The 16,491-nt window shown below is 43.6% G+C and overlaps 2 protein-coding genes across 5 annotated transcripts in view; both read right to left on the reverse strand.

Annotated features, from left to right (window-relative positions):
• Positions 1-1,625, reverse strand: part of LOC135616498 (E3 ubiquitin-protein ligase makorin-like) — an 8,268-nt gene extending 6,643 nt beyond the window's left edge. For 2 of the 4 annotated variants that reach the window (XM_065115753.1, XM_065115745.1), the window contains exon 1: positions 1,397-1,625. In XM_065115753.1, coding sequence (XP_064971825.1) covers positions 1,397-1,407 — 11 coding nt within the window. In that variant the 5' untranslated portion in view covers positions 1,408-1,625. The remainder of the gene's footprint in view (positions 1-1,396) is intronic. The other 2 variants (XM_065115761.1, XM_065115770.1) reach the window with 1 other exon arrangement.
• Positions 1,626-7,350: 5,725 nt separating this feature from the next.
• Positions 7,351-10,237, reverse strand: LOC135616516 (zinc finger protein WIP2-like). Its single transcript, XM_065115794.1, has 3 exons — positions 10,109-10,237; positions 9,136-9,778; positions 7,351-8,076 (listed from the first exon to the last, which is right to left on the reverse strand). The coding sequence occupies exons 1-3, from the start codon at positions 10,114-10,116 to the stop codon at positions 7,630-7,632; spliced, it is 1,098 nt and encodes a 365-aa protein (XP_064971866.1). The 5' UTR covers positions 10,117-10,237; the 3' UTR covers positions 7,351-7,629.
• Between the last annotated feature and the right edge of the window lie 6,254 nt (positions 10,238-16,491).

A 16,491-nucleotide genomic window follows, 5' to 3' on the forward strand; every position in this document is an offset into this window, starting at 1 on the left:
ATAAGAATGAAGCCAATAAAGCACTATTAAGACACTTTGCTTCAAGCGACATTAAATACTAAACCTGGCTAGGAACGCAAACATGGCAATATAACAAAACTATCTAAATCAAACTTCAGCTAGGGGTTCTGGCCCAAAAAAAAGCCTTCAGCTAGGGGAGGATGCACATACACACAAATTCTTCCTCAAATTAGTCTCCAACAATCACCAGTTTGTAAATATGGAGCATCTCACTTAACAGCATGTGAATGCTTGGATCCAAATGCTAAACACTTGCATAGAATCAACATATTACAAGCACAAAAGATCTCGAGAAGCAGCATCAGATCTTTTCATCAGAATGCTGCCACCATGTCCATTTAGAATAAAGGTTGTTGATTTTATGCCTATCATAGCCTCAGGAATTCAATAATATTCCAATTAAATAGATGTATACTAGCCTTTATCTTTCTATCCGTAGGAAGTTATCAATTCGTCAAGCAAACATTCTATAATATGAACTAAAAATGTCCCTGGCAAGTTCCAAGCCTATGTTCTCTACTTTAAGGTTGTTAGCAACCATTATAAGTTGTGGCAATGTAAGTATGACATTGATTCTGCTTCCACTGCTGGAAAGGATAACGGTGGCTTTTTAGCTAGCTCATACGTGGACGAAAGGCATTAACAGGAAAAGGTCTAACTTATATGGTGATGGATCTTGGTAAGGCAATCAAGGTTAGACATCGAGAAAACCTAGAAGCTCCTCTAGTATCTTGTCAAGACATTAAACCATCAAATTAGATTTCCTGCAAGTTTTTGTTGCCCCACTCTACCCCACTCCTCCTTGCAGTTAAAGTAGTGGATGGTTCTGCCTTGAAATCTTACAATCTTGTGGTTCAATCTTCTACTACTACGGAAACAATATGCAAGCCATATCCCTCAACAGCGTCTTCCTTCTTTCATGAAGAAAGTGGTGGATGGTTCTACCTTGAAATCTTACAATCTTGTGCTTCAATCTTCTACTACTACGACAACAATATGCAAGCCATATCCCTCAACAGCATCTTCCTTCTTTCATGACGGAAGAAATCAAATTTGATTAATTTCGCGAAAAAGCAAACTGGCAAGGATGGATTTTGGCAATAATATGAACAAGAACCCGCGGACACATGAACATAAATGCAAACGCTGAGTTCTGACGGGACCACCAAGGGATCAGATTCCATCGACGATATCAGAAAACACAAAATTATGTTCATACGAACCAGAAAACATCAGGCAGCAGATGACACACGTAGATACACAAGAATCCCACTAAAACAAAGCCAAGCATATCAAAATTCGCAAGAAAGAAGAGCAGCAACGATGGCGATCGACCGAAGAAAACGTTACAAGAAGGGACAATAGGCAGGGATACCTCTTAGACATCGTTGACAGCGAGAGAGAGAGAGGATGAGAATGAAGACGAGATGAAGACCGAAGAGTGAAATGGTGGGGAGGCGAGAGAGAAATTAGGAGAATTAATTAGCCCCTATTTTGATCGGTTGGTTCTTAGGGTATGGTGCGGCCCGCCCTCGCGTCACCCACCGAGCACGAGGAGCCGGCGCGAAGCAGTCTCTGGCGTTCCCTTCGTCCACGGAAATGGCAGCAATGTAATTAGGACGAGGAATGAGAGTGGATGGCCTGCAGACGTGGTCGGTTTGAATTGTCGGAACGCTGCATCGAACGGTCGACATGTCTGGGATGCAACGAACGACGGTGATCTCGTGGCGCGGCCCAACCGGTGGACAGCCCATGAATGTCCACAGACGAAATCAAATCATTTTAAGAAATTTTTATTTCATTATCATATATTGGTGTGAAATTACGTTGCTGTCGATAATTATTTTGTATATTTCACATTTTCAATCCACTTAAAATTCAGATATTGCTTGATCCAGATCCAGCGGTGGTGATCTAATTCTGGCAGTGAATGTTAAAAGACACGTAATGCACGCATCGCAACGCAGTTCATTTGCATGGATTACGTATTCGTAGTGTCTCCACATCCAAATCTTTCGTCCATTACCTACGGAGTTACCCCAAATGACTGCCACTCTCTTTTCCCCTTATATAGTTTAATTACACAGCGCATTTTACACTTGTTTCCACTGAGGCAAGAGTTCTGCAGAGTACACTGAGGAGTCTTAGTTTGTGTCGTCTTGAATCAGAAAGTTCCTTGCTGAACATAGGTAGGAGACACTGAAAGGACTGAGAAATCTTAAAGTATAACTACGAAAGAACGAGACCGTCTCACGATTCTGCGTTGCTTCTGTAAGTTTCGGGATCACCCTCTGAATTAAGGCCTGTTTCTTTTGCAGAAAGTTAGCTCCAGTCCTTGATCTGGATTCTTCTGCTACAGGAACAGCATCATGTAAGTTAAGTACCAGTTGACAAGAAGAGGCATTTGCATGAGGATAATGGATTAGTTTGGACATCTATGCAATGGCCCAACCTTGTTTTGCATTAACTTACTCTTCTGCTTGTATGTTCTTGAATGTGAAGTTGGATCATCCATAAATTGTATGTTCTTAAATTACTCACGGCTTCAGGTTGTCGAAAATCTTCTAAGAGTCTAGACTCATCTTCTCCTTCCCAAACTAATTCGATGACATTTAGTGCAAATTTGAAGTACAACACATCGTCAGATTGTGTGCTCTTAAATGTGAGGTTATATCAACCGGAAAGTGGTCTAGTTCTCTCCATTCTACTCCCAGGAAAAGAAGAGCATATGTCGTTTGATTGGATTCTTAGAAGTCCAGTGAAGCATTAGGAGCTACCTATAGCTCCGGGCATCCAATGGACGACGAGAGCTTCTCTATAACGTATCATGCAACTCTACCTTTTATGGAGGAACTATATATCCTTATGGAAGTAGGACAAAGGTGCTATCACTGAAAGCGGAGAAGAAAGCAAAAGTCTCTTATTAAATAAAGGGAAGAGCACTAGATCTTGTCTGCTTTATTGGGAAGGGGAGATCTTTCCTCGCATTTACACCAAGCTCGAATGCGTCATGGCCCCGAGAAAGTGAAAGAACACCCTCCTGCTAACATGGCCAAGAAAAGAAGGGCTTTCCTCTGTTTTGATTGATCTTGCAGGTGGTGCGTTCAAAGATCTCCCACTTCTGGACTCGACGCGATGCTGTAATCTTTCGGATATATTTTTACTCTCTCATAAACTTTTGTTTTCCCGAAAGCTATATTTTGTCGAAGGCCTTTCTTGATCCTCTCATGACGCGCTCGGCCATGGATGAATGAAGGGGCAGCAAAAATAATTCCTTCGAACTAGGCAGTAGTCTATAAAGTCTGACAGAGTACGGACGCCACCATCTCATTGTCTTTGTGGCCGCAGATCTACTCTTCATAACATCCCTTCTACCTCTTTGAATCCAACGTAAGATTTACCTACACCAAGAAGTGTTCGAGCAGAGACACAGATTCTCACCCGGTCTAACTTGGTTCTACGGTTGTTCGTTGACTTGGTTTGATTTGACGATACAACGATCTCGACCGTCGGATCTGTAATGTCGTCCGTCCGACATAATCGTGACCACACAGTTAGAGAACACGTGGAATCAGACGACTGCGATGGATCGATCGATTGAAGTCGTGGTCATCTTGCCAGGAGAATAGTTCTGTTCCGGTGCCACAAAAAACCAATCAGTCATCAGGTGGGTGGTACTGTTGGAGCAGTGATCCAGTTCTCTCTCTCTCTCTGCACTTGGAGATTGTAGGACCATGTTGGTGGGGCCTGGCCCACACTTGTATCTGTAAAATGAAAATACCTCGAAGAAAAAGATGAACAAAATGAAAGAACCAAATGAGGCAAAAGAAGGCAAGAATAATCAAGAGACAGATGCATTGGGTCAACTTTAGGCTAGAAGGGTCAGTGAATTTTATCAAAAAGAAAAAGAAAAGAAGAAAGCAAAAAGGAACAATGGATATTGAGAGAGATGGAAAAGGAAAGGAAAAAGTGATGGTGCATCTCATACTTAGTGGAAGGAGCTTTTGGAATGATTGGTTCATCCATGTAAACACTATAGAGTACAATGTGTGGACTTATAACTAGTAGCTGAGGGTTGTGCATGCAGCAATGGTAACAACTGGTCCTACCTCTCTGGGATCTTAAAGCTGTGTTACAAATCTTCACTTTTAGCAAGTCGACAGCAGTGTTCATGTAACATAGTGGATTTGCTTTTGTGGATCATCACATCTTTCTCCCAGAAAAGAAGGGGGAAAAGTTTGGGTCTCTTCCTCCTTCGTATCATGTTCATTTTATCTCTGCAAGTAAGACCCATGAGGTAAATCTTGACAGTGTTTGGAGCTGTGTCTACAGCATCATGCTTTCCTTGATGCTCCACGACACTGTGGCTGGGAAACCTTGTTGTCTTTTTCTCCAGAAAGAAAGCATGGCGGAAATGCTCTTTTTGTCATCTTTGAGCCATCATCCTTCGTCGCTCGTCAGGTGCTCTCTCTTTGATCTCTCTTCTTCTCGAGGCACCGCCTTTTATCCGACGAGGAGAGGCTCGGTTGCATACACCTTACAGATTCTGCACAAGCCAGCCGGCGAAGCTCGCAATCGACAGTGGAGAATGATCGGTTGGAACAGGAGATAGTGTAACGATGCACTCATAAAGCGGATTTCTCTGCTTGCCATTTCCTTTTCTACCTCTTTTTGGCTTTAGGTAACGTCGGGGGCGTCTATGTAAGTAATGCCCAATCTAAGTCGCAGCTCTCATGTTGCATGAGCTACTTTTCTGTAGGTACAAGAAAAATACAAACATGCATGCATGTATTCCCTCGTCTCGTCCTGAACAAGGCTCCTAGTTTGACTACTATTACTAAGTGGAACGATGAGAGACTTGTAAGTTGCAGCAATCGACCATCTACGGAAGACAACCTAGTTTAATCAGCGAGTTGTTGGTCCGAGGAAATCGACAGCATGCCTCGCCCACGTCCCTCGCCACCCTCGTAACTCCGCTCGAGGGGGACAACGCTGTCTCTCCCGTTGGAAAGTGAACAGCGAAAGCAATAAATATATTCTCGCTGACGGGGTCCAGTGTCTCCTTTTCCCTTGCAAGGTGAAGAACAGCGGTAGGCTTGCGCTGTCATGAACTACGTATGAACATGACAAGGAGGATTTGCAGAGGAGAATTAGGTACGCAAAGGAAGGCTAGCTCTTGGGATCTTAACGTCACAACTACTAGTCAGGGCAAGTCCATAAATTCTCATGACTCGTGTGGCGGCCAACTCTCCATGTCCCAATCCATCTTGTCAACTGTTCGCAGCAGCCTGACCTCTCATTGTTGGACTTGAGTCATGTTCTTCGAGAACAAATAAGTTGATAAGAAATGCCCCCTCTTGAGTGCATGTCTGAGCTTTCTCATTGGAAAGGCTACCTACCTACCCCTTTTACATCAAGTTAATCGATTAGATGCAAATAGGGCACTCGTTTCAAGTGGACGTCCACGAGTAGCAATCCTACTCTGAAGAATTTGTGCAAGTGACATAAATGGAGTTATGAGATGGAAGAAAGGTGAGGTTGGAAACGTCTAGTGAGTTGCTGCCATTTGTAACCATAGCTCCCAGGTCTAATAAATGGCGTGCCGAGAAAGGTCAGACGATAGTGGCCAAACTTCTACTGGTACATGAATGAGTAGTGTTATGATCGATTAGTTTGTAATAGTCAAGTTCAGTAATTTGGATCGTGACATGTCATATATTTCGTCTTAGCTTTCACCTAAGACATGAAGCCAAAGCAGAGGACATCGAGATTGGTATTTGAGATGTGAAGAATCCAATGTCATGAGTTGGTGTACATGTGATACATAATATCAAAGGCCAAATGCATATATTCATGCAGATAGATTGATCAGATGAACGTAAACAAAGATACATGATAAGCTTTTGGATCGGGTAATGGATCTAGAACCGTACATGATTCGATAAGGTCATTGGATGTAGAACGAGGATGCAGATCCGGAATTAATTTCGGATTGGGGTTGGAATACCTACGGAGCTCCATCAGCCAACAAGCCTGGATGTGTGTCATGCTCGGACTCTCTCGATGGAAGACAAACAAAGTGCAGAGAATAGAGAATATGTGACAGAGCATTGAAAAGGACAACTGGGCAAGGCGTAAGGATCAAGTTTGGGGAAGGTCAGGGAAGTGTGGAGCCTCTCTCACGTTGGGGAGGGGCTACTCCCAGACACAACCTGATCACTCTCCCTCTTCCGTCTACTACAGTACACGCAGACATACTGATGATGGACTGATTGTGGTCTGATGTGACCCTTCGGCACGCCTGCTGTTGACTGCTCTCCTTCTCTCCCTCTCCCTCTGCTCATCATAAATTCGCAGCAAGAATAACCCGTTCTCCCGTTTTACCGCTTGTGGCATACGATATGTAGCTGTATCGTTCTCTCTCGAGGATGATGACAATCATTCTCATAGATGCATGTAGAGGAGCAGGAGAGCATGATTTGCTTACAGGGTTTTGAATGTCTATCTGACGGGCACTCGTATGCTTTGGAAGGCATAGCGGACCATACAACATGACGAAGAACAAGTTGGGCGGTGGTGTGATAGATTCATGCAACCCTTCGAAAGACAGGTGAAGAATCTCCCGTTTGAGACGCTTACATTTGGAATTATCTGGTCTCTTTGCCTTTACAGGCGGCGCATATGCAACGCAACGACAGGAAGGAAGACAGCCTTCTTTTGTGGAAGAGAAATCCAGGGAAAATAGTTAGTTTTAATTACTAGTACATGAACTTGAAGCCTGGGAGTTGAAAGGAGTGTTAGTAAGGTCTGGTCTCCTCCCTCTTTGGTACAGTAGATCAGAATAATAACTCTATAAGAAGAGTAGAAAAAAGGATTTCCCGGACACTCATTATCTCGAATATTGACATGGCATGAGGATCTAATAAAACAACAAGCATCCTCATCCTCATGATATATATATATATATATATATATATATATATATATATATATATATATATATATATATATATATATATGGTATGTCTCTCGTGTGTAATTGTAAGTGATTCATTGAAGAAGGAAGAAGTGACATTCACATATTAATTGCATTAGCAGTAAGTAAACGGCATTTACTACCGTTGTGCTGCGACTTTGTTGCTCTCTTTCCCTAGAACCCAAAGGAGAAGAGAACCAATAATATAGCAGTTATTACAAAGATGATTCTAGGGACAAATAAGTAGAATATACTATGAATGAGAGGAACACACAGCTTCCGGACATGAACACATTGCTTTCTTCTCTGTAAGCAGTTAGCTTTGGGGTAAGAGGAGAACCAGGAAAAGACAGTAAACTGAATCAGGAGAAGATATAATAAAGCAACACGGATGGAGAAACATGTTTCCCAGAACAAGGAACACAAAGAGGCAGCTCATCGGTGCCTCAGAACATAGCAACCTATGACTTGATCACTTCATTACAAAGGAGATGCTCCTTTACAGGACCTTAGCCCACATGGAGCTTCTAACTTGGCATGGCACGGACATAACCATAACCAAGAGATAGAAAGAAGAAACATTATGAACCGGATAGTGAAGGCCGGGGGGATCAGCTAAAGGTCTGGCCATATCACCTTTGCTCGTGTGGTTGATGGCAGTCTTGTTCGATCTCTGATGATGGATCATCTTCCTCCTCCAAGCAGTTGATGCCATACGCAGCGTGCCCACGCCCAAAGGCTTTGATGTGATCCTTCAGCGATCTCTTGTGCTTGAAGTCGGAGCCGCAGATGCAGTACCACAGTTTGCCACAGTTCTTCTCGTGGGTTCTCCAATCTCCCTTCACCGCAAAGGCCTTACCGCACTTGCGGCACATGAAGGGCTTGATTCCATGCTTCCTTTTATAGTGAGTTTGGAGGGTCCTGAAGTCCTTCAGTGGCTTTGATCTTGGATGGTCTATGTTGTTCCTGCAGCCGGGAGCACAGCAATAGCAGGGTAGCCTTAGCATTGCCGTCGGTTGGATGCCTCTGAGAGACTCTGGCCCCTTCCTATACTGTGATCCATGCCCCCACATATGCATCTATCGTACAACACAACGGAAGACACACTGAAGTCATGATATCAAAACCATTAGAGATCATCAAGATCTTTTGAGAAAGGTATGTCACGTAATGTTCTCCTCCAAAAGAAAACAAGGATAGGAAAAACCGGTGCACTTATTTCAGTTGCCATTGATTCTCTTTTGTATTTGAATTACTGGTTCGGGTATTATATCTAGCTAGCATAGCAAGAACTAATTGCACAAGAATTTGAAGACCTTAAAGGAAGGAGAGAAAAAGGGTTTCTAGCTAGCAGTCAATGAAGCTATATCATGTGAAGTACACATGTCTGACGGATGAGAAACAGCCCTTAATATATCAAGGAAGAATTATTCTTCCGGACATCAGCGGTCTGCACAAGATTTATACTGATATAAGATTGCGTCGCTCTTTTTCATCTGCGGCTGAATCTGAAACCTTGCCGGTTGGTTTGTCAGAAACAAAACTTCAGAAGGGCTCGCAAAAAATTTCAGAAAGATTTACTGCATGAAAACCCCCCCAGAGAGAGAGAGAGAGAGAGAGAGAGAGAGAGAGAGTAGCAGATCGCCTCTCAGTACTGTTTTAGGAAAAGCAGCTCATTTCTATGGCTTTATATGAACTCCAATTCCTGAGTCAGTGGACCGAGAGCTGAAGATCATGACTAGCCTTGAACTATATGAGCCATCCTGAGAACTGAAAACCTTTCAGTCATATTTTTTTTTTGAGAGAGAGAGAGAAAGAGAGAGAGAGAGAGAGAGAGAGAGAGAGAGAGAGAGAGAATTCACAACTACCAGTGCTTCACACATCAACAGCTCCAAAAGGAAAAAGAAAAAGAAGTATGAGGAGCGTAGCCTATGTCAAGTTAAATCACATAAAAGGAGGGGTAAAAATCGGCGTCCGTCTCGGCGACCTGCAGTAAAATATGGAGCCAAGTGCTACATAGCTCCCACAAACCTTTAGGATGCAGAAAAGAACCCTTGTGGAACATAGATCTCATCATAAAGACCTGACATGAGAAGCAAATCGAAACAAGTGCAAGAAATAGAGGAAGAAACGGATACCTGCATGTTGTTGTATCGATTAAAAGTCTTGTAGCAGACAGGGCAAGAGAACTGGGTAGGTCCAATAAGGATTTGAGAAGGAGTAGGAATCCAGTACTGGCCTTTGTTGAGCCTTCCTATGGGATTGGAAGGGTAGCCTATAGGAACCACGTCGTCACCACCTTCGGTTTCCTTCTCCGCACTATGATCTTCCGAGGTTGAGGGGAGTCTTGATATCAGATCAACTGCACCGGGGCTCGGGAGGCCTATGTGGAGGGCCACAGTCACCGCATCGACTTCATCGTCGGCTTCATCCTCGATACGTGCGGCTTTGTTCTTGGCCCCTTCGGCGGAGGCACTGCACGAGGTGTCCTCCTCCTCTTCCTCCTCCTCCTCCTCCTCCTCCTCTCGGTGCCTTGTGGGGCTGAGGCTGAGGAGAGGGAGCGCCTCCCTAAGAGGAGGGGAAGGAGGATGCCTTGGGAGGAAGGAGCTGGTGTAGCTGTGCGTGATGAAGCTGTAGGACTGAGTGGCAACTGGTGGCGGAGGTGGGGTGGAGGTGAAAGAGTAGTGGTTGTAGAATCCTCTGGAGAAATTAGTGTAGGGATCTGCCATGACAGGAGATGGACGGAAAGAGAGCAGCCCGATGGATATCTGTAAGGGTTGCCTGTTATAGAGAGAAGGGGCAGAGAGAAAGAGAGACGCTTCAGTAACCAGAATAAATAAACGTTCAGGACTACAGAGAAGACTAAATAATTCATTAGAGAGAGACAGAGAGAGAGAGATCTAGAGAGAGACAGGGAGAAGAAATGCCTGACTGACTACAACATGGAGGAGGGGAAAGTTAGAAGAGAAAGAAAAAGCAAAAGAAGGGAAAAAGATGGATCGAAGAGAGTCGTGCTAGAAAATATAGGGGACTTGCAACAAGTATACATGTATGGACTAAATAATATAATACTAACAATAATAATACCACATACAAACATGCCATACATACCACACCATCAACAGGAAGAAAGAAAGATAACAATTGTCGACGAGATTGGGAGCCCAATCTGTGGCTTGGGTTGGATGCTGTCTACAACTTGCTTTCCTCTTCTGGGCGTTGCCGGTGTTAATTTAAGTGGGAGTCGGAAGGAGTTCCCCCGTGTGTTTGCTTGCTTCCACACGGGCATTTGCGTCGGCGATCGAGCCACACGGTCGGCTCGGCTCTGTACCAGCCTACCAATCCACCCCTCATCCCGAAGCCAACCTCGCTTTGATCTCGGTGCGCTCCATAAAATACTATGCATCCCCACACGCACTCCTACCGCTTTCCCCCCCTCGTTGTTCGTATCGCTTCCATGCAGCAGGTTTACGTCGCACCTTCCGCACTTGGTCTAGACCACGACGACACCGATCGGCTTAGCATAGCACCGATTGTTTGTGACTTAGCATGGAAGACTCGCACACACTTGAGAAACATCATCCTACCTAAACCAATCTCATATTCTTGTATATTGGTAACTTAACTTACGCCATGTTCTTTTCAATCTTGCATGTACACATGTTCTCGTTTTAACAAAGGGTTGCGATGTTTCTACTTGTCCGGCTCAGCATCGGTAAAGCACCTTCCTGTTCGATCTTTGTGTCAGCCACGTTGCATTACGAATCATCCAATGATGGCAACTACTGCGTTGATTTGAGGTCACCCAAATGAATATGAGATCGACTGTGTTTTGCTTGAACTTGATAAGATTATAGAGTTTCTAAAAGCACAAGCTCGGATCAAACACGAGCTCAAGTCGTCAATCGATTTGTATCCGATATCCTATCAAACAAAGCCAGGATTGAGTACACCAGATTCATGCATGTTTCATTAAATTCATAGTGTCAATGGAGATTCATTGATGTATGCTGGTTATTGAACCGAAGCTTTTCTTCGGATAATTATTTGGTGCGATCCAATTATTTAGCAAGCTTACAATCTCATATCTGAAATGCGGTTTGGTATCTACTAGCAGTCGACAGATGTTGATACGAGCTACGTACTATGACAATATCCTTCCTATTAAAGGATTCCATTTTCTTAGATTGGGTCTAATTATTTCTTGTCTATCAATTGTTTTGCATGCATCCAGTCTCCTATTATTAGATTCCAATTTCATAGATTGGATCTACAAGGGATGGGAATTCAAACTGCTAAGGATGACCGGTGACTGGGTCTCGTTTGCTCTTGGAGGCATGGGGTTTACCTTTCATTTCCTCATTTGAGTTCCCCTCTGATGGCGAAGGTCATGATGGAGACCCGAAACCTATTTCCTATGCAAGTCTCAATGAGAAAGCGTCTTCTGTGTTCCATCGTCAATTAGCTCGTGAGAAGATTGCGAATGGCTGATAGGAATTAGGTTAGTCTCCTGAAAGCAACGTAAGTTCTGTACTACGAGCCATGCATGTGATCACCTATGTTGTCCTTAACTCGAAGCAAAATCCATCGGTATTTGACCAAGCAGACCTATCTATCTTACTGTTGTTCGAATATGAGTCGTCGTACATCGATCGCAACCTTTTCCCAATCCTTGCGTCGAAATCTTTGCTGGATGCCAGACGAAGGCGTGCATGGGTGAGGCAACTTTTTGATAGGCAGAACTAATACAATATCTAAAACGCATGAACACGATTTTGTTTCTGAAAAGCTGCACAACGTGAATCGAAATTCCAAGAAAAGACAATAATGGACAAGGGCTACAATGGCTTCTGTTGTGGCTCACGTTTAGATGGGTGATAAGAGAGAGAGAGAGAGAGAGAGAGAGAGAGGAGCCTTAAATACTAATGATTCCAGAACTCGAGGTGCCGAAGACGAATGATGATGATAGAACACTAACACAATCTGGTTACTATGGAGGAGAGATGTCATCCACCGGCCTGAATCCAGTTCACTGTAGACATGGCAGCACAGCGTGTTGTGATGGTAATAGTCAACAGTGACGCTATGAATAGGTTCAGCCAACTCTGACTTCGTTATAGGTGTACACGTACATACATATATCATGAACAGACAAGAAAACGCTCTTCTAGATAGTGAATGAACATTTGTGTTGATTAATCCTGGATGAGAAAGGAGAAAACTTGCCTTGTCTTTGATCCCACATGGAACTTTTTAGGTGCACAACGAAGACAATGTCACACAGATCAACGTACTATATATGCTAGTGAATTATTCGTTCCTCTGAAGATAGAGAATATGTATGTGAAGTACAGAAGGAAAAGCTAGCCGACCAGATCTCACGGCTAGAGTTGCAGCTTATGGACATGGTCTACTAATATCCAGAAGTCTGGTCCTCTTACAGCTAGCATACATTGAGCTTTGAAGACTCTCTCTCTCTCTCTCTCTCTCTCTCTCTCTCTCTCTGTGATATCCATGTCCACAGTTACTGAGCTAGTTGAACCCAGTAGTACTGGTTGTTTCCTGACAGTAACCGGGTCCAGGAGCGGCCAAATGGAAACCTGATGCACCAAAGTGTCCACTGCACCAGATGATAAAGCTAGATAAATGCCAACAGTAGTTTTGGTGTATTGTGCTGTAGGGTCTGGAGAAGAAGGCATAGTTCCAGGGTGACATTTCAGACCGACACACAAGGTTCAAGGTGTGCGTTGGCAGCGGATATGAATAGCGAGGGAATTGAAGTAGAATAGTAGCCGGAGGAGGGTTGAGGAGAGAGCTGAGCGTTGAGGTAAGCAATAATCATTGCTGCAATTAAATCACAGACAGAGTCCGATACATGTAGGCCGAATAGTTGGTGCAAGAAGAGAGTACAGGTACCCAATGTCTGATTCATTTATGGGACGCCATTAATGGAAGAGGAGGGATGATTCCAACTATACATAGATTGTGATCTGCTCTTTCTAATGTCAAGTTGGGGTGACATGCGTTAATTAATACGTACATATCTGCTTCTGAAGGAATCAAGTCGCTGCTCCAAGAAATGCTCCCTGGAAGGAAGGGGTGCGAGCACATTCACGGGTGTGGCAAGAGCCTCACAGATCTGTGGGGTAGTTCCTCATAAACCCTTCAACTCTCAGATAGCTAGTCCACGGCATGCGCCTGGATCTGCACAAATGACAAAGCTTGCGTGCTCTGTGACAGAAGGCAGATTTTTGGAGCATCCCCTCCACTTCACACCGGATAGTCATTCTTGCTCAAAGACAAACCAGCGTCAAGTTACAAACAGCTACTTACTTAGGTTGCTGTTGGAGAGGAAGGGGGGTGGGGTGGGGAGAGGGTCCAAGCTGCCATGATTGGATGCATAATGAGCTATCAGGAACAATGAAGTGCACGGAGACATATACACATAATAGAATGAGAGAGTGCGTGAGAGAGAGAAACTTGTGGGTCTATGGAAAGGAATGTGTCTGCAGCCAGGTAGATTCCTTTCCTCTCCTACTATCTCCGGAATATTACACATCAATCACTCAAGTTATCGGAAAACCAAGTCTCTTCTTGCAGTTCTGTCATAATCCGATCAGACAAACACACATATGAAAAGAAAAGATGACGGAAATGCATATCCTGATAGGTGTCGAATACAGATTTTTTACGTCCAAGGCACTAAAATTCAACACTCGACTGATCCACTGATCCTCCATAATATTATTGCATCTGTCACTGGGATTCCAAAACATAATGACTTTCACGATAGAAAGAACAGCTTGCATATGCAGTAACAGCAGCATTAATTGCAGCGGCAACAGCAATATCAACAACAAAAGAAAATTCTTCCCAGTCGAACAACAACAGTAATAACATATACTAGTTAGAGATACCAGTCGCAAGTTTGATACTCAACATGTGCAGCAGGCAACGACATGATTGTAAAAGGAATATCTGCAGAAGAAGGGGGAAAAGAGGAAGATTATTGTTGCAGTGACCTACCTTACTTGCAAGCACTTGCAAATGGGGGCAAGGGAAAAAGCAAGCATCACCCAACCTCTTTGCTTTTGCTTTTAAGCACTAATGATTCTAGGCTTTACTTTGGTTCGGGGTCACACTCTGAGATAAGTGGCTCACTTTGATTATGATCAGCTAACTAGGAAAATATATCTTGCTCTTTATTACATGTAAGGATTGCATGAACTAAAATGGGGTGGTTTGAAGACATTTAAATACAGCTTTTTTTTTGGTACTCGCAATAAATCTTCATTGTTAAAGCTATTGCAATTGTTCATTACTTGTTTCTCTCCAGGAAACTGTTTATTCCTTAGCTTTCTTTAATCAGAATCAAAGTTAAGTAGTCAGACACTTTTTTAGAAAAAGAAAAAGACAAGAATCTTGGTTATTTTTATGACAAGGATGGCTGCTTTTCTCACAATCTATTTTCCTTCAAAAAAAATCTCTTTAGCACTTGGAGTCAATGATGATTTCTGACAAGGTTAATATAGGGTTCTTCCTGTGGGTTTCTAGGTGTTGGGAATTCTGCAATTGATATAAGATGTAGCATGTAGGTCAAGTGGATAATCATATCTGTCCTGCATCTTTAGTTAGGTAGCTGGGAGTGGCATCAATCTGACTTATGCAATTGCTTTGGTTATCTTTTCTAGTGAATCTATGCTTCAAAGGCTACTTCTGATCTCCCTACACAAGTATCTTCCAATTGGAACAACATCTAAATGCCTTCTCACCAAACTTGCAATGTGAAGAAGCATTCATAAGTGTTGTTAAAACCTGCAGTGACTCATCTACTTGAACTCGTTTCCAATTTTATGGATGCATGACCATCTAAATTCATGGTTTCTTTTCTCCTCTGGTGTTCCAAGCTGTGATGCAAAGATTATGGGACTTGTTGTGTTGTCTGAAAAATCAGCAGTTTCCGTACGTGGACTTGTTGTAAGATTGTGCTTGTCATTTCTCTTTCTGATGCATTCCTCGCAGTCCCAGCAGCGCAGACCGAAGGTTGCCCAAAGGGCACACCATGCATCTTAGGGAGTTTGACCACCGGGTTACTGCCGTTCATTCCTCGGGAGGTCCATAGGAACTCAGCTCAACTTGATCACCACAAAGAGCGCAAGCAAAAGGATTACTCACCTCTGACTGTGTTGTGGCAAAGCTTCATCTGGCACGATGCATCCATCTTCTCGGATCGAGAGAGACCGCCATGGGAATCAGTTAGTTCTCCTTGCAATCATGAGGGGGGGAGCTGTTGAGTGACATGACTGCTGTTTCAGTCGCAGCACAAATCGTACAGTTCATTCCGGGACTAAGCATCTGGAGAAGCGTCTGTTCTGATCTAATGGTAATCGGACAGCAGGACATGCTGTGGACCCAAAATTCTTTCCTTCGCCAAATGACTCTGCTCTTCACACAGTAGCGTTGCTTCCAACTGTCTCGTCCTTGCCACCAACAAGATGCTGGAACTAGTAATTGCTACTGCAAGTTCATATCAGCACTTCCCATGCCAGCAATAACTCAAGAAAGAGGGAGGGGATCATGCTCCTTCTGTAGCTAGTTTCCAGGACAGATTGCGCTTTTCATTGTTCATACAAGAGGAATGAACCAATACAGATACATGCAAGCAGGTAATGAGTTGCAAAAGCTGTCCAAAAGACCAAAAATAAAAGGAAAAAGGTGAACTTTCTTGTAACTCTGTGCTTTTCTGATAGATGCGAAATTGTACATGTGGCCTGGGGCCTTTGTAACATGGGCATCGGTCGAGGAAGAGGTAATGTAACTCGTGGTTTTGATGCTGAGTTACGGCTCGCCTCCATCCATTCAAGATCAAAAGCTGAGAGTTCTCTGAGGAACAAAAACAAGTAAAGGAGGAATCTTTCGATTCCTACTCTTTCAGTCTCAAAGCATAACTGTCAGCTGACATGCCATCGGAAGCAGCTTTCTTCACGTCATTCTCAGCACCTCATCTCAGGTAGCTCTCCGTGTCCTCACCGATGCTTAAAAGCTTGGTTAAAAGGTGAAACCTTCCTTCCAGTCTGCCTCCGAGTTGACGCTACATCAGACCCGTGAGCCTTTAGGCTTCTCTGCAAGCTGGATTCCTTTTGTTCCTTTTTCTATTTCATTCGAGCAAGATCTGGAGTGGCTACAAGAAGCCCCAGAAGGAAAAAAAAAAAGTACAGAAAGGAGGGTACAAAGCAGGAGAGAACAGATGGAACTGAGACCAGGTGCTAATTACGAATCCCATGGTCAGGAAAACTTTTGAGGCTTGGGTGACAGATCCTTTTGTTGTCTGAATATTCAATTTCCAGGAGTGTTTTTCCATCTCCGTCTCTTTCAAAACCTCTCTACAAACCGGATTCCTACGCATTTTTGATCCTGCAGCGGACAGATCTTCTAACTCTATGCAACATCTTCGTAGCAATTCAAGTCTCAACCAACTCAAATCTCGTGCCAGG

Source organism: Musa acuminata, chromosome BXJ1-3, assembly GCF_036884655.1.
Source record: "Musa acuminata AAA Group cultivar baxijiao chromosome BXJ1-3, Cavendish_Baxijiao_AAA, whole genome shotgun sequence".
Lineage (NCBI taxonomy): Eukaryota > Viridiplantae > Streptophyta > Magnoliopsida > Zingiberales > Musaceae > Musa > Musa acuminata.

What these genes read in the sequence shown, in the direction of transcription:
- LOC135616516 (XM_065115794.1), bottom strand. An exon ending in ATCGATACAACAACATGCAG is followed by an intron (nt 8,077 to 9,135) that starts GTATCCGTTTCT and finishes GTTGTACGATAG; the next exon opens with ATGCATATGTGGGGGCATGG.